The sequence below is a fragment of the Bubalus bubalis genome, chromosome 24 (genome assembly GCF_019923935.1).
Source record: "Bubalus bubalis isolate 160015118507 breed Murrah chromosome 24, NDDB_SH_1, whole genome shotgun sequence".
Lineage (NCBI taxonomy): Eukaryota > Metazoa > Chordata > Mammalia > Artiodactyla > Bovidae > Bubalus > Bubalus bubalis.
The window spans coordinates 39,586,315-39,606,180 of record NC_059180.1 but is presented as its reverse complement, the minus strand read 5'-3'; the positions used below and the strand labels follow the sequence as shown (position 1 = coordinate 39,606,180).

Here is a 19,866-nt window from a genome sequence, read left to right as displayed (position 1 = left end):
TCCTCCTGCCGGCACACTAACACCTGCTGAGCCTTAGAGCAGGGCCTAACTGGGCTGCCTGGAAGAGTCGGGTGTGGAAACGGCCTGAAGAAGACCTTGATTCTTTTGCTGGGACCCGGGGAAAGTGAGACAGTCCATGCTGGAGGGGGGACGTGGTGATGAGTGGCGCGCAGGGGTGGATGGTAAAGGGCGAGGAAACGTTAAATAGGGGCTTTGCTGCATTCACTCCTTCATTTTTCAAATACGAAATGAAAACGTGCCTTCCAGGTCCTTTGCTAAATATCGAAGAATAAGCGATGCAAAAGCCAGACAAGATCCGTGCCCTCAAGGGGTTCCGCTCTGGTAAGGGAGACTAACAAGCAGTGTAAACGTATAAATGACATATACATTACTTTCAAGTAGTGACAGATGCCAGAAAGAATGGAACCGGGTGAAGTAAGGGAGGATGTTAGGTACTGGTTGTCGGAGACGGCCCCTCCCAGGAAGGAACGTTCAGGCTTTGGGGGTAGGACCTTCCAAGCTAAGGGAACAGAATGGATAAAAGCCCTGCCCTGAGGAAGAGATTGGTGTTCCAGGAGTTGAAATGACACCAGTAGTGGAAGGGAGGGGTGGGGGTTGGTTAGAAAGGTGAGACTTGAGAGAGGCTGTGGCCTGCGATTTCTCCCTGGTGTCTTGTGTGAAGGGTGGAGAACGGGCGTTCTTGAAGATGGTCCTACCGTGGCGTCCGCATTCTCATGCTCCTCGGCCATCCAGAGATGTGTGATCAGGCAGGCTTCCTGCCTGGGTTGCAGAGGCAGGACTCTGTGGCTTGTGCCTGTCACCTCCTGGAACTAATGCCAGTTTTTCTGTTCTCAACTAACAAAGCTCCAGGTGAGCCCTAATGATTAAGATCCAACAGGCCACTGACCAGAACAAGCTGGGCTCAAATCTTCCAGGGAAAGTGGAAAAGATGTCTGGGAGGTCCTAACTCCTGCTGTCTCTCGTGCATGAGTCCTCTTTCCTGTGGCATGACCGTTTGATAGGCTCCTGGTGATGCATAATTCCCTGAGAATAACCATTCTTTATTGAGTGTTTCCTTGTGTTAAAAGTTAGTATTAGGCTAAGTGGTCTATGTGTATTCTCTCATTTATTTAATCTTTATAACAACCCTATGAGGTAATGAATCAGGATTCAGTTCAACTGCAAATAATAGAGACCCAAAATAAAGATGATCTTAAACAAGACAGAAGTGAATTTCTTAAGATAACACCTGTAGGTGGGCTGGAGATAGCTTATGGCAGGACTGGCACGGCAGCCCTAATCCACAAAGTCAGTAGATACCTAGACTCCTCCAAGCCTGCTGCCCCACCACCATTAAAATCTCACCTCACTGACCCCAAACAAGCAGTGGGACTTAACCATATGTGCCAATTTTTAAAATTTTAACCAAATGGGAATATTATGTACAACTTCATGTTAATAAATCTGAAATTGTTGATGAAAGGGATGATTTCCTAGAAAAATCATAATATCAAGATTTAGTCAAGATCACATAGAAATTCTGAATATCCAGTATCCCATAGGGAAATTATAAAAATAAAAAATATGTATTTTTACCATTTTTCTTTAAAGACTGGGAGAAAATCTGATTTTAGCTTGGGTTTAGATTTGACAGGAAAGGCACTAGAACCATTGTCAATTTTCCAGTAGGCAGGGTGAGAAGAGAGACTCAGGTCAAAGGATTTGAACATTATTTGCTTGAGATGGGGAAAGACTTTAGGTGAGGAAATTAGCTACCCCTGCATAAAGTGCACTCTGTGTGTGCATGCGTGTACTCAGTTGTGTCCGACTCTTTGAGATCCCATGGACTGTAGCCTGCCAGGCTCCTCTGTGCATGTAATCTCCCAGGCAAGAATAAATTCTTAGTAGGCAGTAATGCTAGTTGGGGTTTACATTCTGGTTAAAATAGAGATCCAAAATAAGAGTGGCTTAATTTCAGTATCTGTTTCTCTCTTACACCATCATCTGGGCATAAATCCACCCACAATTATCAGGAATCCAGGCACTTCCACCTTCTTGCTTTGACACCCATAGGGTTAGTGTCATCTGCATGGTCCATGCCCCCATGTCCAAATTCCTGCTAGCAGTTGGGGAAGAGAGAATAGGAAGACAGAACCCCTTTCTAGTAAGATACATACAGCACATCTGCTCATGTATCATTGTCTTCAGTATAAATACATGGCCATACTTCAATGCAGTAGACTGGGAAATACATATTCTTTATTTTTAAGGGCCATATGCCCACTGAAAACTTACTATTGAAAGGGAAAACTGATACTGAGGAACCACTAGGTCTTTCTTCTTCAGATGAGAATAGATGCTCCATAATACAAGCATGGATATATATCAGAGACAAACAAAATGTATTTTCATTACCCAAGCCAATGATGCCTGCTGTCCTGAATTTTTTCAATATTTATTTCTTTTTATTCATTCATTTATTATTTGTAGCTGCACCAGGATCTTAGTTGTGTCATGTGAGATCTAGTTCCCTGACCAGAGATTTTGAACATCGGCTCACTGCATTGGAAGTCCAGAGGTTTACCCAACCAAAGGGAAGTCCCTGTCCTGATTTTTAACACTTTGGGAGTTCTGGACAATGCTATAAGACAAAGAAAAATAATAAGTACAAATTCTAGACATGAATATAACTTTTCTGGAAAGAAAAATTTTACTCTTTACAATATATATTTATATTTTCTAGCTAGAAAAATAAACTAAAACTATCAGAAGGAAAAGAAAATGCAATAAGATGGTCAACTTCAATATAATTACATACGAATAATTTACCAACTACCAGCAATGCCCAATAGAGTATTTGGTAGGTGTGTCGGCTATTAATTTATTGTCTCTCAGACCCCCCCAATAAACCCTTTTGGTCCTTCTTTGTGATAATGGAGCCAGATTCTTAGCCGTTTCTCCTTCGCCAGCCAATTAGATGCTCGTCTTTGTCAGGAGAGGGCGTTGGAAGAACACTAAGGCCACAATGCAAAAAAATCTCCTGTGCCGTTCCCCACTGGGGCCAGTAGGGGGCGGCGAGGGACCCAATAACATCCACGTCATCAGTCTCAATAGAACAGACTGGGCTCCTCCCGTCCAGTAAGTTGTTCGAACAAATACAGAAAGGTGTATGCAGTAAAGATCTACAAATACGGGAAAATGGAAACAACCTAAGTGTCCACGAGTAAGAGACTTTAACTGGAATATGGAACCTTCCTGCTTTGGAATACTGTGCAGCTTGCAAGATGGATTTTATTTATAAATGCTGCTTTGGAAACATACCTTCGATAGACTTCTGAGCCAACGAAACATTACTTAAATAGAACGATTCCAGATATACATTAGAAATATTCATAGAACACTGAAATATTAATAGTGCTTATTTCTGAATGACCTTACTGGATATCCTTTCAGTTATTTTTATCTTCAGTTATTCAACAAATATTGTGCCGGGCACAATATTTTAGGTGATGGAAGTAGAGCAATGAAAAGTCTGATCTTATGAAAATTATAGTCGAGTAATGGATTTAAATATTATACAGATACATCAGGTAGCGATAAAAGTTAGGAAGAAAAATAAGGCAGGGCAGAGGCATAACAGCGGGGGAAGGTAGGGGGCAGGAGCTGTTTACATAGGGTTAGGAAAAACCACTTTGATGGAGTGCCACGTGAGCTGACTGAGGAAGCTAGCTTTGTGGATATGGATACCTTGACAAGTTTATTTTCCTGCCTACACTAAGGATGCAATTCTTGCATAATCAAACAACAACCAGACAAGAAAGGATTTTCCACTTCAGAAAAAGATTTTGGCGCCTCAGATCTCCAAAACGAGTAAGAGGGTGGGAGCACGGACAGATGCACAAAGCTTTTCCGATGCGGCCCCCCTGCTTCAGATTGTCCCCAGCCCGGAGAGCCCCGCTGTCCTTCAGTCAAATCTATCGGTGGCTGAGGGCGGGGGTCCTTCGGGGTGAGCGTCGCCGACGGCCGCGTCCGGCTGAGAGACCCTGGTCGACTCTCAGGGATAAAGAATCGCCGCCGGAGGTCCCCCGCCCCTCACTGAACTGCTTCCACAGTAAGCATCCACTAAGAGCAGATGAAGGCTTGGGCGGGACCCTATAAGCTATAAAGGAGTCTCCCAGCGCCGAGCTCCAGCTCCTGGACCACGGTCCCCTCAGTACTCGACCCACCCTGGAGCGGGAAATGCCGAGGACTGACGGAAGAGTCCGCGCCTGAGCATCCCTTCCGGCGGAGCTGGCGTCCCACTCGTAGCTCGGATAAGCCATGTCTGCCCACCAGGCCAGTCTTGGCTTCCCCTTTACGCCCTTCAGGGGCCAGAGCAGCACACACAAAAAAAAAAAAAAAAAAAGAAAGAAAAACAAACAAACAGAAAAACCAAGAGAGATGAAGACAGTGCGAGTCTCCTCAGACTGAGGGAATGGGTGCGGCTGCGCATGGGTCACTGCCTTCTGATTGGCCATCCTTGGGAATTCTGCCCATTCATTGGTCATCCGTCAGAAAGAAGGCGGGTATAGTGGGAGAACGGCCTCCTGGGGAGTGTAGTGCTTAGTGCGTGCCTCGACGCGTGCGCTATGTCGCTTCCCGGCGGGCCCCGCGCGAACTTCCGGCACCTGGAGCAGGCGGCGGAAACTGGGATCGCCTGGGCGGTTGTGGGCGGTGTGTGTCTAGAGAGGGGCGGGACCGGCGACGCGGCCCGCCGGGCTCCTTAGGTTTAGTACCGGTCTCTGGGCGGCCCGGCCCATCCCCCGGAGGCTTAGGCCTAAGGGGCCGCGCAGCGCTTGTAGGTGCGGAGGGGAAAGCCTGGGGCGTCGCTTCAGCCGCCCGCCCCTCCGCCTCTCATCTCCGGGCAGGCAAGGCTCCTGGGACCCTGGCGGGGCTCCGGCCGGGTCCGCGCTCCCGACTGCCGAGTCCTGCTGAGCGACTCTGGTGAGTCCCTGGCTCTCTCCGAGCGGAGCCTCCTCCTCGGTCACTGGCGGATGAGCGTGGAGAGCGTACCTTTCAGGGGTTTTTTAAGGAGTAGGAGAATAAAGTAAAGGACGTGCTTCGCGTATAGTAGAAAAGAATTGGAAACGATCTGAGTGCCTCGCTCAGCTGGGATGGGTACTCATTAAGAAACGAGTATATCCGTACTGCAGAATCTCCTAGAGTGGCTGCTGAAGAAGCATTATTAGGTAGAAAGGCAGATTCCTAAACCGTGTTGCAGTAAGAACTCATTTATGTAAAAACACGCACAAAGCACTCCCCCCCTCTCCCTCCCCCCATTTCTGTGGATACATTTCCAGTAATTGCTCCGGGAAAGATTTGGGAGGTCAGCTGTCAGACTGTTAATGGGGGAGCAGCTGCAATGTGGAAGGAAGAATTTCTCTTTGATGTATTACTGTATTGTTTAAATCCCTCCTTTTATTACAATGGTTCATAATCACTTTTTTCCTTGAAACAAAAAAGCAATTAAAGGGCTTCCCTGGTGGCTCAGTGGTGAAGAGTCCTCGACTGCCAGTGCAGGAGACATGGGTTGGATCCCCAATCCAGGAAGACCCCACAGGCCGCAGAGCAATTAAGCCTGTGCGCCACAACTCCTGAGCCCACGTGCCACAACCAGCGTCGCCGCTGTGCCCTAGAGCCTGTTCTGGGCAACAAGAGAAGCTAGTTCAATGAGAAGCCTGCGCAGGGCAACTAGAAAGTAGCCCCACCAGTCTCCACGACTAGAGAAAAGCCGGTGCAGCCAAAAGTAAAATAATTAAAATTACTTAAAAAAAAAGCAATTGTAGAAACCCAAAATACACACGTTTCACTGTCGTGTAGAGTTGCAATAAGGTATAAGTATGTGTCATGTTCATGTGTATCTATGGATAATGGATGGCTCCAGGTGGTGTCTGTCTTTTGGAATTAAGTTTTCAGATTGAGAAAGGTAATACAGCACATATATTGTATAACAATAACACTACCAGGAGAATCTGGGACAACACTCAGTAATCAAAACATTAGTTTAAAAAAAATTTTTTTTTTTGGAAGCACCACAAAGTTTGCAGAATCTTAATTCCTCAACCAGCAATTGGACTCAAGTCCCTGGCAGTGAAAGCATCAAGTCCTAACCACTGAACTGCCACAAAATTCCCAGTTAAAAGAATTTTTTTTTTTTAATTGAAGACTAATATACAGAAAATACATCAGAAGTTCAGCTTGGGAGAAGGAAATGGCAACCCACTCCAATATTCTTGCCTGGAAAGGTCCATGGACAGAGGTGCCTGGCGGGCTGCAGTCCATGGGGTTACATGACTGAGCACGTTGCATGAGGATTGTGGGAAATGGGTTGGTAGCAATAAACTGGTGGAACTAAAAAAAAAAAGAGCTCAGCTTGATGAATTTTTATGAACTGAACAAATACAGTAATATTTCTGCCATACAACATATGAACATTTACATTACCTGGGATAAAAGGGAATTATAAATATGCTCATCTCACATCAGTAGACCAGGTGGTGAAAACCTGGGAGTTTGGGATTTGGGAACTGAGGATAAGGGGCCTTGCACCTGTACTGGGAGGAGAGAGAGAGAGAGAAGCATGAGCTAAACATCAGAGGAGCGTCGATAAAAGGCCCTAGGGTCAGGAGGAATTGGAGCTAGAGCCCCTGGACGTCCTTCCAGGCCAGTGCTTGCTCATATACCACGCCCCCCAACACACACACTCTTTTGCTCTTTCCCCAGGAGTGCCTGTCCAGATGCCAGCCCCGCTGCCACTGGGGAACCCTCTGGGAGACTGAAGACCCAGGCTGAGGCTGACTGGCCCTGAGCCCTAGGCCAGGGCGATGGCAGCCCCCCCAGAACCTCAGGACCAAGCCCCTGAGGAGGGAGAAGGGCTTCTGATCGTGAAGGTAGAAGATTCCTCCTGGGAGCAGGACCCTGCCCAGCCAGAGGACCACGGGGACCCAGAGGCGTGCCGCCGGCGCTTTCGGCAGTTCTGCTATGGGGATGCGGGCGGGCCCCACGAGGCCTTCAGCCAGCTCTGGGAGCTCTGCTGCCGCTGGCTGCGGCCCGAGCTGCGCACCAAGGAGCAGATCCTGGAGCTCCTGGTGTTGGAGCAGTTCTTGAGCGTGCTGCCCATCGGTGTCCAGGACTGGGTGTGCCAGCGGTGCCCAGGCAGTGGCGAGGAGGCTGTCGCCTTGGTGGAGGACCTGCAGAAGCAGCCAGTGAAAGCTTGGTCACAGGTGAGGGGCCCCTCCTCCACCTTGGGGGCACCTGGATGGCACGTGAACTGAGGAGACTTGGCTGTCTCCCTAGAGAGGAGCCCTCCATAGGTCAGAGGGGGGGATTGGGAAGGACACGGAGAGCCGAGGGATGTCCACGGGAGCTTGTCATAATGTGTGTCCAAGTGAATCTGGTTTCTTTTTGGTGACTTTGGAGGGCAGCAGCAGGACCAGAGGACGCATGCTCCGAGAAAGCAGCTTTTAGCTGCACAGGATCTGCAAACGTTTATTTGTGTTCTTGGGAGGCATCTGGGGAGATGCTGATGTGTTGCCTGGGAGTGGGGTCCTGCCCTTGACAGGAAGGTCTCCCACCACGGCCCCTTGCTAAGTGGCTTTCTGATTCTGGCCTTTGGAGGCTGGTCCTTGCCTCATGCTTGGTCGGGCAGATAACACTGCCCAGTGTCTTCTGGTCTCCCCGGGGGCTCCGTGCTGACCACCTTGCCCACCCCCAGCCTCCTGAGGAATGTGTCCTGTGTCTCCTTCCCAGGGATTAAACTCTGTCTCCCCGGTCTGGTCTCGATGCTGATGAGCGTGTTGTGGTTCCTGCACAGGATGTGCCCTCAGAGCGGGCGGAACCTGAGGCTGCAGTCCAGGGGTCCCAGGCCCAGGGGCCTCCCTGGAGGGCGGGGACACAAAGCCGGCCACCTGTACCCTGGGAGCCGCACAGCCGTGGTGGTGAGTAAGCTTGAAGGTGGCAGAGTGGCTGGTCAGGGGCCTGAGTCCTTCTTGGGTGTTGCCCTAAGGGGAGCAGGTAGGGTGTTTCTGTTCCAGGAAGGCAGGGTGTGTGTATGTGTGTGTGTGTGCAAGGCATGTGGTGTGTATGTGTATAAGGCATGTGTGTATGGTGTGTTTTGTGTGTGCAAGGCGTGTGTGTGTGGTGTGTGTATGTCTCTGTGGTATGTGTCTATGTGTGGCGTGTGTGTGTAAGGTGTGTGTGTGGTATATGGTGTGTGTGTGGTGTGTGCATGGCATGTGTCTATGTGTGTGTGTGTCTGTGTGTGCGTGCAAGGCATGTGGGGGGTGTGTGTGTGTGTGTGTGAGAGAGAGAGACAGCATGTGAGAGCCCTTGCTGCCGGCCTGGGCCAGGCTCTCTGAGGCTCCATTCTTCCCCACAGCCCAGCTTCCAGCTCTTAAACAGGGGAGCACCAGAGAGACGACAGATACCTGCTTTGCCTCTGGGGTGAGTTACCTGTCCCTTTGTCCCCTCTGACCCTGATGAGTCCCTGAAATGGATCTCTCCTTCTCACCAAGGCCTCCTCCATCCATCCTTTTCCTGCCAGGACCCATCCTGTTCCCATCCCAGCGCCCTTCCTATCTCCACCCATACCTGCCTGGGGAGTCCTGAGCAAGGCAACTCTGAGCTGGGCTTCCTCACCTCATTCTAGGGACCTGTGACATTTGGAGACATTCCCTTTTATTTCTCCCGGGAAGAATGGGGGTCCCTGGACCCTGCCCAGAGGGATCTCTTCTGGGACATAAAAAGGGAGAACTCTCGGAATGTTGCCCTGGGTAAGCATTGGGCACAGCCGGGGCTCTGGGTGGGATCCCAGGCATAGATTGTTTAAGCCTGTAGTTAGTAAGCGGAAGGTGCGGTAGATCGGTTAGGTCTGTAGTTAGTAAATACCTCTGTTCCGGAATCCTGGCAAACCCGTTGGGTGCTCCAAACGGTTTCTCTGCCGTCGTTCTCATGTCCCCGTTGCATGGAGGCTGGTCTGCTGGAGCGCAGGGCTGTCAGACTGAGCGCCCAGCGCTAGCCCGGAGCCCCGTTCCTGCTCCCCTCCTCTGTGGCCCCTGAACCGCGTGGCACTTAGGAGGCTGCCTACTACCCCTTGCAGGTTTGGGGCGCAGGAGCCACTGTGAGAAGTCCCGGCTGGAGGAGGTGGTGACGGCGCTCCCGGACCAGGCTGCTGGCGACGAGACCGCGTCCTGGAGGCCAGAGGAGGCCGAGGCCTGGGAGGGTGGGGCCCGGCCGGGGGCGCCCCGGGGGCGGGTGGTGGGGGCACGGCGGGGCCGGCCGCCCACGCGCCGGCGGCAGCTCCGGGACCTGGCGGCCGAGAAGCCGCACAGCTGCGGCCAGTGCGGCAAGCGCTTCCGCTGGGGCTCCGACCTGGCGCGCCACCAGCGCACGCACACGGGCGAGAAGCCGCACAAGTGCCAGGAGTGCGACAAGAGTTTCCGCAGCTCCTCGGACCTGGTGCGCCACCAGGGCGTGCACACGGGCCAGAAACCCTTCTCCTGCACCCAGTGCGGCAAGAGCTTCAGCCGCAGCGCCTACCTGGCTGACCACCAGCGCATCCACACGGGCGAGAAGCCCTTTGGCTGCAGCGACTGCGGCAAGAGCTTTTCACTGCGCTCCTACCTGCTGGACCACCGGCGCGTGCACACGGGCGAGCGGCCCTTCGGCTGCGGCGAGTGCGACAAGAGCTTCAAGCAGCGCGCCCACCTCATCGCCCACCAGAGCCTGCACGCCAAGATGGCCCAGCCTGTGGGTTGAGGGCGGGAGCGGCACCCACCCACCCGAATCCACCATCCCAGTGCAGCTTCCCACTCATGGAACCCGGCGGCCCTGCCCTCCTGGGACCCTGGCTGATGCCTCGGGGCGTGGAGTCCTCCGTGACCTAACTGCCAGACTTCTAATGCTCCAAGGTTTTTCTTGCCCCTCGTTTCCTGGAGCCCCAGCACATTGCAGGCGGGTGGCCTGAGCACGGGGGAGAGGCTGGCACACAGGGAAGTCAGGACTCGGGCAGGGCCTGGAGTCCCCATCCCAGAGCCCTCCTCAGCCCTACTTGGCCCCGTGGCTCTTTGCTCCCAGCCTCTGGGCTGGGTCCATGGGCCAGGCCTTCTGTCCTGCCATCCTGTGACTTCCTGTGGGAGGGAGGCTAAGCCTCAGGGTGCTGCTGGGGTCGGGGTTAGAGGAGGGGTCGGCCCACACCTGTGAAGATGTGAATCCTGGGCTCAGAGGCTTGCTGGCCTCCACCCCTTTCCATGTCCAGGCACCGGCCGCTCTGGCCTGTCCCAGCGGCCCAGAAGCTGCCCGCCTCTGCTCTCAGCCAACCTGCCCCAAGCTGAGTTCCCGAGAGTCACCCTCCACCAGCTGGGGAGGGCGGCGTGGGCTCCAGGGACAGAGGCCAACTGCAGACAAAGAACAGGGCCGGCTGAGGCCGGCTGCCCCCACTGCCCCCCACCCCCTCGAGTCTCGGGGTTTACGGTACTTGATGCTAGTGCTCTGTCGGCACGCTGTTGCTGACTCCTGAGGCATTGCAGTCCCTGCAAAAGGGCATTCACAGGGACTGACCACAGGCCCTCCCAAGGAGCTGGCCCAGCTGGCCTTAGAAGGGCAGCAGAAAGGTGAGAATAAACATGGAAACTTTCTCCAAGCGTCTGTTCTTTTGGTGGCTGTTGGGAGTGGGGGGTGGAGGGGCCTGGAATTCATCCTGGGCCTCCTGACCTGGTGGTTCTGTAGCACATGGTGCTGGACCGTCATCGGGTGGGGCCACCGTCTCAGCTTCTGGGTGGCCTGGGCCCCAGGGGCTGCCGTGAGCCTCGGGGGCGTCCCCGTGTCCACTAGCACCTGCCCCGGCCTGAGGACAGCTCAGGGTGGGACAGCCGGCACACCCCTCCCTACCCCGCAGGAGAGTGGGTGGCTAACTGGGAGCTGGGGTTTTCACTGGGGCCCGTGCTCTATCCCTTGAAATGAGACAGCTCGGAGCCCGTGACTGGCCAGGGCAGGGGCTCATGCTCTTGCCTGGATGCTGTGCTGGACCCTAGGGAGCGAGTACTGCTGAGATGAAATGGACACCAAGCAGACTTCCACATCTGACCCTCCCCTGCCTGGCCCGGGCCTGGGCTCCTGCGGAGCTGGTGGGTGTGTGCTGAGATCACTTTCTACCTTGCCAAGTCCTTTCCAATTCAGCAGGTGGTGGCCTTGGGGCCACCTGCGAGACAGTGGGGGTGAGCCGAGACAAGATGTGTTGTCCCCCAGTCTGTGCGCCAGCCTCTCTGGCCCCCATGTAACCCAGGCTTCATCCCGAGGTCGCTGGATGGACCCCATTTCCCCAATGAAGCTGCGGGGCTCTCCCTGGAGAGCAGAGTCCAGCCAGGGGTTCCTGCCTCTGGGGCGGTGCCCTTCGCTGCTCCCCATGCCCCCAGGCTGGCAGTTGCTATGTGGGCAGGCTCCAATACGTGTCCTGATAAGTGAGTAGGGGTGGTGGGTGGCGGGGGCAGGGCATGAATTTTTTCAGTGTTGGTGGCGGCTCAGAAGGGAGACACTGGAGTGTAACAAGATCAGAGAGCAGGTGGGCCAGAAGCTAAGAATAGTCTGGGCACAGTCTCCTGGCGCAGGTGGGGGTATGTTAGTGCCAGGCAGGAAGTAGCCCATGGGAGCCAGGGAACAGAGCAGGGCCTAGGGGTATCCAGGACCCAGGGTTCCTGGGCAGGGGGCAGAGTCCAGCTCCGCTCATAAACAGAGCTGATGGGATAAGACTCGGAGAGAGGCCAGGCCCTGGGACCCAGAGCATTGGCACTGAAGCTGTTCGAAGGAAGCCCCGACATCATCCCCATGGCTTTCTTGGTGGCTGGGACCCTGCAGGTGGCCTCGCAGGTGGCCGATGCTCAGGAGAGCCTGGGAAGAAAGGTAGGTGCTGTCTGGCCTCGCCCATCGCTGCCTCCCGGTTGAGCCCCACCCCGGTCCAACTCTGGCCTTGCCTCCCCAGGGTAAGTACAGCATGAAGGGTCCAAGGGTGGCCCTGGCCCTCTGCAGCCCTGAGGTGTCAGCCTCTACGGTCGCTGTCCTGGAGGGTGTGTTCCAGACCCTGGGCTTTGAGAGCTGCCGGAGGCAGGAGGCCTCCGTCCAGGTGAGCCCTCACCTGCGCCCCCCCGCCCCCGACCTCTGCCCTCAGCCCCGCCTGGGGCTTCCCTGCACTCAGGCTGGCACTCGCTCCTGCCCCAGGGCTTCCGTGGGGAGCTGACAAGGTTCCGGGAGCAGCTGGATGCCCATGGGGGCTCGGTGGGTTGTGCTTTCGTGGCCTTGGTGGCCCGCCCCTGGCAGCTGAGGCAGTCGCAGCAGCTGGTCCGGGAGCTGAGCCGCTGCAAGGCCCTGTGGGGCCGCCCCAAGGTCTTCCTGCTGCTCTCCAGTGCTCCCGGGGGTGAGTGGGCCGGCTGAGCCCCCGGGTGGGGGGCCGGACAGAGTGGGGGTGGGGTGGGCAGGAGGGCCGAGACCCTCCCTCCAGGCCCATGTGCCGCTGCTTCTCCACCCAGCTGTCCCCGCGCCTGGGGCCTTCCTCGCCAGCCTGGGCGAGCTCTGCGGCCGCCGTCCTCACTGGTCACTGCTGCAGCTGCTAACGGAGGTGAAGGCCCAGGAGGGGCGTCCTGGGAAGGGGAGGACGATGCCGATGTGTTCTCTAGGGTGCCAGAGAAACCACCCAGAGGGAGGGCTGCCAGGTACTGGGGAGGCTGTGACCCTGGCTGAGGCCCGATCTCATCCCCACCTGAATCCATTACCCCCACTCATGCCACAATAAGGCTTGTTGTCTACACATGGGCATCAGCCTCTAAGCCTCGCCTCCCGTCCCCTCCCATGCCTGTCCTCAACCCACTGAGGGCACCCCAGGTTTTCCAGCATCTGCTCAGCTCTGTGCCTTTGCCCAGGCTGCTCCTCTGCTTGGAGTCCCGCCTCCCCCTGCACCCTCCCTGCCCCCGGTCATCCCAGCCTGGCACAGACTCTCCAGGCGTCAGCTGTGCCCCTCATCACCCAACGGTGGATGCTTGAATTCCCATCCACCCCTGTTCACACTCACCCGGCCGTGACGGTCTCATCAGACATCAGGGTCCCTAGGGATCAGGTCTGGTCTTGAGGCCCGAAGTTCTCACTGGGCAGCAGGTGGTCATTGGCTGACCCCAGAGGTGAGGGTGGGCCCCAGCTCTGCTCCACAGTTCTCCCTAGGTGGCGCCCACCCCACAGGCCTTCCCGGGTGGGCCCTGGCCCGCTCTGGGAGCACCCCGCCTCTGTGCTGGGCCGGGGAGCAGCGTGGCTAATGGCTCGGCCACTGTCTCCCTGCGGCCCTCCATGTCCTGCAATTCTGTGACCCTGAGCTTGACTAGGACCTCCCTTAGGCCTTCCTTTTCTTTCCTGTCTCCTCCTCCCTCCATTCTGGCAGGGGATCCCGAAGAGCCTGGCCAAGCTGTGCCCTGGAGCCAGGGCACCCCCATAACTGCACCCCCACAGAGTGGCTGCCTGAAGAGTCCTCTGCCCCTAGGTCTTCTCCAGGACAGCTGAAGAGTCCGCAGGGGCTGCCTACTGCCCGGTGCTTCGGAGCTCCTTGCGGGGGGCACTGTGCCTAGGGAACGTGGAGCCCTGGGGGCCCGAGGTGAGGGGGGCAGGGCGGGGGTCCAACCACATGGCAGCAGTTCTGAATGGGATGGAGGCGTGGGGAGACCTGGGCGGGGGTGAGGAGCCGGCAGGTCCTCCGACTGCGTTGAACCCACTTAGCCCTGTCTGTAGCCAGAGCCCGGCCCCAGCGCTCAGTATGACCTGTCCGGGGCCAGGGCCGCCCTCCTCCTGGCTGTGACCCAGGGCCGGCCAGGGGCCCAGCATGATGTGGAGGCGCTGGGGAGCTTGTGCCAGGCCCTGGGCTTCGAGACCACCCTGAGGACAGACCCTACAGCCCAGGTGAGGGGAAGCCCAGAACCTCTGGAGGTGCTCTGAAGGAAGGGTACCCCCCACCCGGACCCTGGGGACTCTCTCCGGGGCCTCTCACCAATCTTGGGCAGGAAATGCACCCCCATCCTCCCTGTTGCATGCATGCATCTATGCGAACCCACTTCCCTGCCCCTGGAAGTCCAGTCTCCCGGGCCGCTGCCACCTCCCACGCTGGCCCCTGCTCAAGGCTCTAGATGAACCCTCAGGCTTTTCCTGGGAGGGTCTCTGGTTCCTTCCCAGACAGCTGTCAGCTCACTGCTCTCCCCTCATGGCCCTTAACTTTTTGGTGCAACTTCTCCGTGGCAATCAGAGGACCAGCTGCAGGAAGCTGGATCCACATCACCTCCAATGAGGCCATGCCGGGCTTTGCAGCAAGGGGGTTGGTTAGAAAACGGTCTTGCTCTCCCTGGGCCTGAGGCTGGCAGGAGGTGGGAGATAGTGTGGGCTGAGGGCTACAGAAACCACCCAGGAGGGGGACACCAAGTACTAGGGAGGCAATGACACTGGCCCAGGCCTGATCTCATCCCCCCCTCCCAGGCTTTCCAGGAGGAGATGGCGCAGTTCAGGAAGCAGCTGGACGCCCACAGGGGCCCCGTGAGCTGTGCCCTTGTGGCCCTCATGGCCCACGGGGGCCCTCAGGGGAAGCTCCTGGGGGCTGACGGGCAAGAGAGGCAGCTGGAAGTGCTTGTGCAGGAGCTGAGCCACTGCGGGGCGCTGCGGGGCTGCCCCAAGATCTTCCTGTTTCAGGCTTGCCGTGGGGGTGAGCAGGCCCCGGGTCCGCCCTGGAGGCCTGCCTCCTGCTGTCCTTCCTCTCCTCATCCTGCGCTCAGCCTCCCAGGACTTGCTGTTCACCTCCTCCAGAAAGCCTGAGCGCTCCCGTTCTCCTTCCCGCCTCCCAGCCTCTCCTAGAGATCATGTCCATGAACCTGAGCCTTCACCTTCAGCACATGTCATTCAGTGCTCTGAGTGTTTCCAGCCTGGCAGGCTGGCCCAGAAGCTCTGGAGGTTGGGGGCTAGAACCCTGGAAGCACCCTGGGGTGTCTTCTGAGTGAAAGGACCTGACTGTCCCCTCCGTCCCCAGGGCACAGGGATGCGGGCATGGGACCTGCAGCTCTCCCCTGGTTCAGACGCTGGCTGCGGGCACCACCAGCCACCCCCTCCCAGGCCGATGTCCTCCACGTCTGTACTGATGTGCAAGGTGGGTCTGCCTACTGGAGGGCTTGGGTAGGGTTGGTGGTAAAGCTGCCAGAGGGCATTTCTGGGGCTTGGAGCTGGGATCCTGCTGCCACCTCCGTCCTCTCTTTGCCAAGAGGACAGAAAGGGAAACCTTTCTAAAGGGTAAGGACTTTTGAAAATTGAGAGTTTTTCCCTCTACTTGAGCCCGAAACAGCCCTGGAGACAGGAAAGGAAAATAGCTCTTCTCAGGTCACACAGCTGGTAAGTGGCAGGGCTGAGATTTGAAACCGGATCTGTCTTTCCTGCCTGGCACTCTTTCTACTGCTTTGTGTGCCCTTGAGCCGGACTTGAGGGGGCCCTCGGGGCAGGTGGAGTCCCGGGATGCTGGGTAAAAGGTGTTGGTCTCTCTTGCAGGCAGGTCCTCCAGGGGCCCCACTCCAGGGAGCCTTAACCAAGCAGATGTGCTGATGGTCTATGCAGCCGCTGAAGGTAAGGTCATCATGAAACCCAGTTACACAGAGCCCAACCTCCTGGCCAGAGATCTGAAGTGGCGTTAGGGATATCTGGGGCTTGGCTGTTGGGGTGCAGCCCCATTGCAGTTAAGCCATCTTCCTTCCATATTTATTATTTGTGACAATAGTAACATGGAGAGCACAAACGGAGGGCTGGCACGCTAAGCACTCGACTTGACTCCTCTCCTCTAGGTTGTAAGGTCCATGAGGGCAGGACAGTTGTGTCTGCCTCAGGGCCTGGCACATAGTGGGTTCACAGTAAATGTTTCTTAGACATTGAATCCATGGTATACTCATTCCACAAACATTGAGCAACAACTTAATCCAGAAGCAAGAAGGTGCTGCTCCCTACCCCAAGCCCTGGAGTCCTGTGTGCTTTCCCCCACTTCCACTAACAAAAGACCCCTGGGGACTGGAAGGCAACTGGGAGGGGACCAATTGTGACCTTCTGGCCCTGGTCGCCTGCCCTAGGCTGTGTGGCCTATCGGGATGAGAAGGGCTCAGACTTTATCCAGACGCTGGTGGAGGTCCTCAGAGCTGACCCCAAGGCGGACCTCCTGGAGCTGATGACTGAGGTGAGTTGGGGGGTAGTGGGGGTGGCCTGAGAAGAGGGGCTGGATTCAGCCTTTTTCTCAGCTCCAGTGTTCTGCTCACCTCCTAGTCATCCTTTTGCTGAGGGAAGAAGTCCTTTGCCCTCAGAAACATGAGATGGTTGAACACACAACACCGGGCACTGGACAGAGCCACGGCCAGCAGTTATTAGCCACATGTGCTCACAGCTGGGGGACAAGGCCACCTTGGGCCCTGCAGGCCACTCGGGGTTGCCCTGGGGAGCAGAGAGAACCAGCACGGGCTGCAGACACAGGCCCTGTACATGCAGGATGTGGGGTACTTGTTGGACTAATTTCACAGGTTGGCACGGAACTGAAGCCCTTCAGGATGAGAGAGGGGGTGGAGGGCATCTGGTCTGGTTGGTGGGGGAACTAGCCGCGAGAGGGGCCTTCCCTGCTGGGTGGGGGGCACATCTAACAAGAGCAGGGGAAACCGAGGGGGCCTGTGAGCCCCAAAGAAGTCAAGGCAGCACTTGAAACTTCAGGCCTCACAAGACACTGGGTGCCAGGCTAGGCGCGGGCGTCGGGAACCTGGCCGTCCTGTACACAGACTGAGTGTGGTCCACACAGGTCAATCGGCAGGTGTGTGAGCTGGACGTGCTGGGTCCCGACTGTGATGAGCGCCGCAAGGCCTGTCTGGAGATCCACAGCTCCCTGAGGCGCCGGCTCTGCCTGCAGGTCTGACCGCGCCTGCGGCCACCCAGGAGTGCTGACAGTGGGGGGCCGCACACCAGCACCACCAGTGACCACGTCCACCCCTCGGTTTCCTCTCCTAAAAACGGCGCGGTAACACAGGAGGCTCGGCTGGCATGGAATAAACGTGGTGATCGCTGGACACGTGAATAGCGCCCGCACGCAGGGAACTAGGACAATAAGCGAGATGATGTATGGAGCACCGGGCATTTCGGAGGCTGGGCCCACCCGGGGAAGACGGGGTTAAGAAAGCCCCAAGTGGGCTAGGCGGCGCTGGATGTCCTGGGAAGGGGCAGCCCAGGGTCCACAGCACACTCCCAGCACCCCCACCCCACCTGCACCGCACGCTGGGGCCGCGGACGGGGTTGGATGGCAGGTTTAGTGGTGCTGCGATAGGGGAAGCAAAGGGGCTGCGGGAGCGGCGGGCAGCCCCGCCCTAGCGTGGGCCTGGGGCTCGTGGGAGAAGAGATCAGGAGCCCTCGGGACAGGAGGGGCTTGGGCAGCGTCACGCGGGCTCGAACTCTGAGTTGCACGGCCACCTCAGCGGTGCTCAGTCGCGCTGACCAGCTGCGGGCTCAGAGCCCGGCTCACCAGGAGCCCCGGGGGCGGGGCGCCGGGCCAGTGTGCGCATGCGCACTTAGGGGCGGCACTACGCAGGCGCTTGCAAAAGGTTTATGAGAAAAGCTGAGAGACCATCCTTCGCAAGGCCGCGTGGCCTAATGGATAAGGCGTCTGATTCCGGATCAGAAGATTGAGGGTTCGAGTCCCTTCGTGGTCGTTGCAGCGTTCAGTTTTCCTCCTTAGATTTAAAATTTTCCGTGTCTCCCAACTGCTCCTTACGCAAGCCTAGGACCCTCGAGCTGTCAGCCACGCTCCCTCCTACCCCTCAGATGCATCCCTGCTGCTTAGGGACTTGGAACCCCAGGGTGAACCCTTGGGCGCTGTGGGGAGACCCACGCTGATCAAACCCGGGCGGACTGCTGACCCTGGAACCCCGGCCATGAGTCCCAGGAGCCCAGGGGCGACTGGCTGCATGAATATAGTTCAGATGACTAGAACTGCGACAGATGAGGGGTTGGACTTTTGCGGGGTGGCCCACCCTCAAGGGGTCAGGGGCATTTAAAAATATAAAAGATTATTGTGATGAAAAAGTTTTGGAAATAGTAGTGATGTGGTTGCGCAATACAGTAAATGTAACTGATGCCACTAAAATGTACACTAAAAATGGTCAAAATGGCAAATCTAATGTTACGCATATAGTTAAACACTAAAATTTTTTTTAATTATAATAGATTATTTCGATTTCTTGCAGTGAATATACCCTTAAATGATTCAGTTCAGTTCAATCGCTCAGTCGTGTCCGACTCTGCGACCCCATGAATTGCAGCACACCAGGCCTCCCTGTCCATCACCAACTCCCGGAGTTCACTGAGACTCACGTCCATCCAGTGAGTGATGCCATCCAGCCATCTCATCCTCTGTCGTCCCCTTCTTCTCCTGCCCCCAATCCCTCCCAGCATCAGAGTTTTTTTTTTCCAATGAGTCAACTCTTCGCATGAGGTGGCCAAAGTACTGGAGTTTCAGCTTTAGGATCATTCCTTCCAAAGACATCCCAGGGCTGATCTCCTTTAGTATGGACTGGTTGGATCTCCTTGCAGTCCAAGGGACTCTCAAGAGTCGATTAGTGTGAATGTATATTTAAAATTTTAATGTAAAGAATATGCCCAGGATTGAACCATCATTTTACCCAGAAAAAATGACCGTCCCTGAGGAACCAAGTTCTCGCCAAGGAATTTCTGGCTAAGTGGAATGACCAAGGCGATGGGACCTTCTCCCCCCAAGGAGGACGGTGGGGGAATGGCAGCTGAGCCTATACCCCAATGGAGGGCGCAAGTAATCTTGAGGTCATGGGGAGTGTCACTGTCTCCTTTATCAGTTTCGGGATGTTTCAGTGGTGTGCTAATGACTCATAAATAAAAAGAAGAGAAGTTTCACTAGAATAAACATTGTAATTATTTCCCCCACTTTTACTGAGATGTAATTGACATACAGCACTGTATAAGTTTAAGGTGTACAACATAATGATTCAATTTACATACATCACAATCATTATCACAATCATGATTTAGTGATCATCCATCATCCTTGTGATGAGAACTCGGGGTTTACTCTCTTAACTCTAAAGATGAGCTCTTCTAACACAGCAGTGTTAATTATCTTTATTATGTTGTACACTGCATCTCTAGTACTTCCTTATAGCTGGAAGTTTGTACCTTTTGACTACCTTCATCTAATTCCGCTCGCGCCTCCCCCGACCCCACTTCTGGTAACCACAATGACAAATATCTTCGAAGGGGGAAAGAATACCCATCTTCTGATAGGAGAGTAAACGCCGGGCTCTCTGATATTACAGTTCCACACTCTACACACTGAGCTAGGTGGGCATATACAGAGCCATCACGGAGGGTCCTTAGGACAAAGACCTAAGACCACTGGGGTCTGCTAAAAACCGCGTAGATTTGGGACTAGGAAACACTCTTGGTCTAAGAAGCAACGTGGAGAGGAGAATGAAGGTCGTGACCGACGCTTTCCCCAAGCTCCCGGCTGTGCCCTCTCTCCCCTTCGCGCCCACATTTTGCCTAGCGAACTCCTTCTTGATGCTAGTTCTCACGGGACGTAGATTCTCCTAAAAGAAGGGGAAAAGAGCTCGTCCGGGATTTGATGCCCAGACCTTGTGTACCCTAAGCGAGGATAGTATCCCAGTCAAGACAGCGGAGCTAACTGCTACCGTGGGTCTTTGAGCAGTTTCCTTAGCGCATGCGCAGTCTCCCTGGGGTCCCCGGGTGCTGGGGGGCGGGCGGGATCTGAGCGAATGC

The 19,866-nt window shown here is 55.5% G+C and overlaps 2 protein-coding genes and 1 non-coding gene across 6 annotated transcripts; all 3 read left to right on the top strand.

Moving 5' to 3' along the window:
- The first annotated feature begins 4,652 nt into the window (after positions 1–4,652).
- On the top strand, positions 4,653–10,673 carry ZNF213 (zinc finger protein 213). Of its 2 annotated transcripts, none has more exons than XM_006072326.3 (6): positions 4,653–4,983; positions 6,763–7,262; positions 7,853–7,976; positions 8,417–8,481; positions 8,687–8,810; positions 9,137–10,673. In XM_006072326.3, the coding sequence occupies exons 2-6, from the start codon at positions 6,864–6,866 to the stop codon at positions 9,793–9,795; spliced, it is 1,371 nt and encodes a 456-aa protein (XP_006072388.2). In that variant the 5' UTR covers positions 4,653–4,983; positions 6,763–6,863; the 3' UTR covers positions 9,796–10,673. The 2 variants fall into 2 exon arrangements, with proteins under 2 accessions (XP_006072388.2, XP_025131532.1); XM_025275747.2 differs by lacking the exon at positions 4,653–4,983 and adding an exon at positions 5,744–5,785.
- Positions 10,674–11,609: 936 nt separating this feature from the next.
- On the top strand, positions 11,610–18,430 carry LOC102401048 (caspase-14). 3 transcript variants are annotated; one of them, XM_025275746.2, is made up of 11 exons: positions 11,610–11,934; positions 12,014–12,154; positions 12,250–12,445; positions 12,558–12,646; positions 13,556–13,666; positions 13,801–13,968; positions 14,536–14,758; positions 15,080–15,196; positions 15,589–15,663; positions 16,158–16,261; positions 16,976–18,430. In XM_025275746.2, exons 1-11 carry the CDS (start codon positions 11,860–11,862, stop codon positions 16,979–16,981), a joined length of 1,305 nt encoding a protein of 434 aa, XP_025131531.1. In that variant the 5' UTR covers positions 11,610–11,859; the 3' UTR covers positions 16,982–18,430. The 3 variants fall into 3 exon arrangements, with proteins under 3 accessions (XP_025131531.1, XP_044791742.1, XP_006072409.1); XM_006072347.3 differs by having other exon boundaries at positions 11,615–11,934; positions 16,868–18,430; XM_044935807.1 differs by lacking the exon at positions 13,801–13,968 and having other exon boundaries at positions 11,614–11,934; positions 16,868–18,430.
- TRNAR-CCG lies at positions 17,696–17,768 on the top strand. Its single transcript has one exon. It is a non-coding gene; the product is annotated as a tRNA-Arg (tRNA).
- Positions 18,431–19,866: the final 1,436 nt, after the last annotated feature.

Bases quoted from the DNA above. Each gene is read 5' to 3' on its own strand.
- ZNF213 (XM_006072326.3), top strand. From the start codon at position 6,864: ATGGCAGCCCCCCCAGAACCTCAGGACCAAGCCCCTGAGGAGGGAGAA. The intron at 7,977-8,416 runs GTGAGTAAGCTT...TCTTCCCCACAG, and splicing joins GGAGCCGCACAGCCGTGGTG to CCCAGCTTCCAGCTCTTAAA. The intron at 8,811-9,136 runs GTAAGCATTGGG...TACCCCTTGCAG, and splicing joins CTCTCGGAATGTTGCCCTGG to GTTTGGGGCGCAGGAGCCAC.
- LOC102401048 (XM_006072347.3), top strand. From the start codon at position 11,860: ATGGCTTTCTTGGTGGCTGGGACCCTGCAGGTGGCCTCGCAGGTGGCC. The intron at 13,969-14,535 runs GTGAGGGGAAGC...CCCCCCTCCCAG, and splicing joins GGACAGACCCTACAGCCCAG to GCTTTCCAGGAGGAGATGGC. The intron at 14,759-15,079 runs GTGAGCAGGCCC...CTCCGTCCCCAG, and splicing joins GTTTCAGGCTTGCCGTGGGG to GGCACAGGGATGCGGGCATG.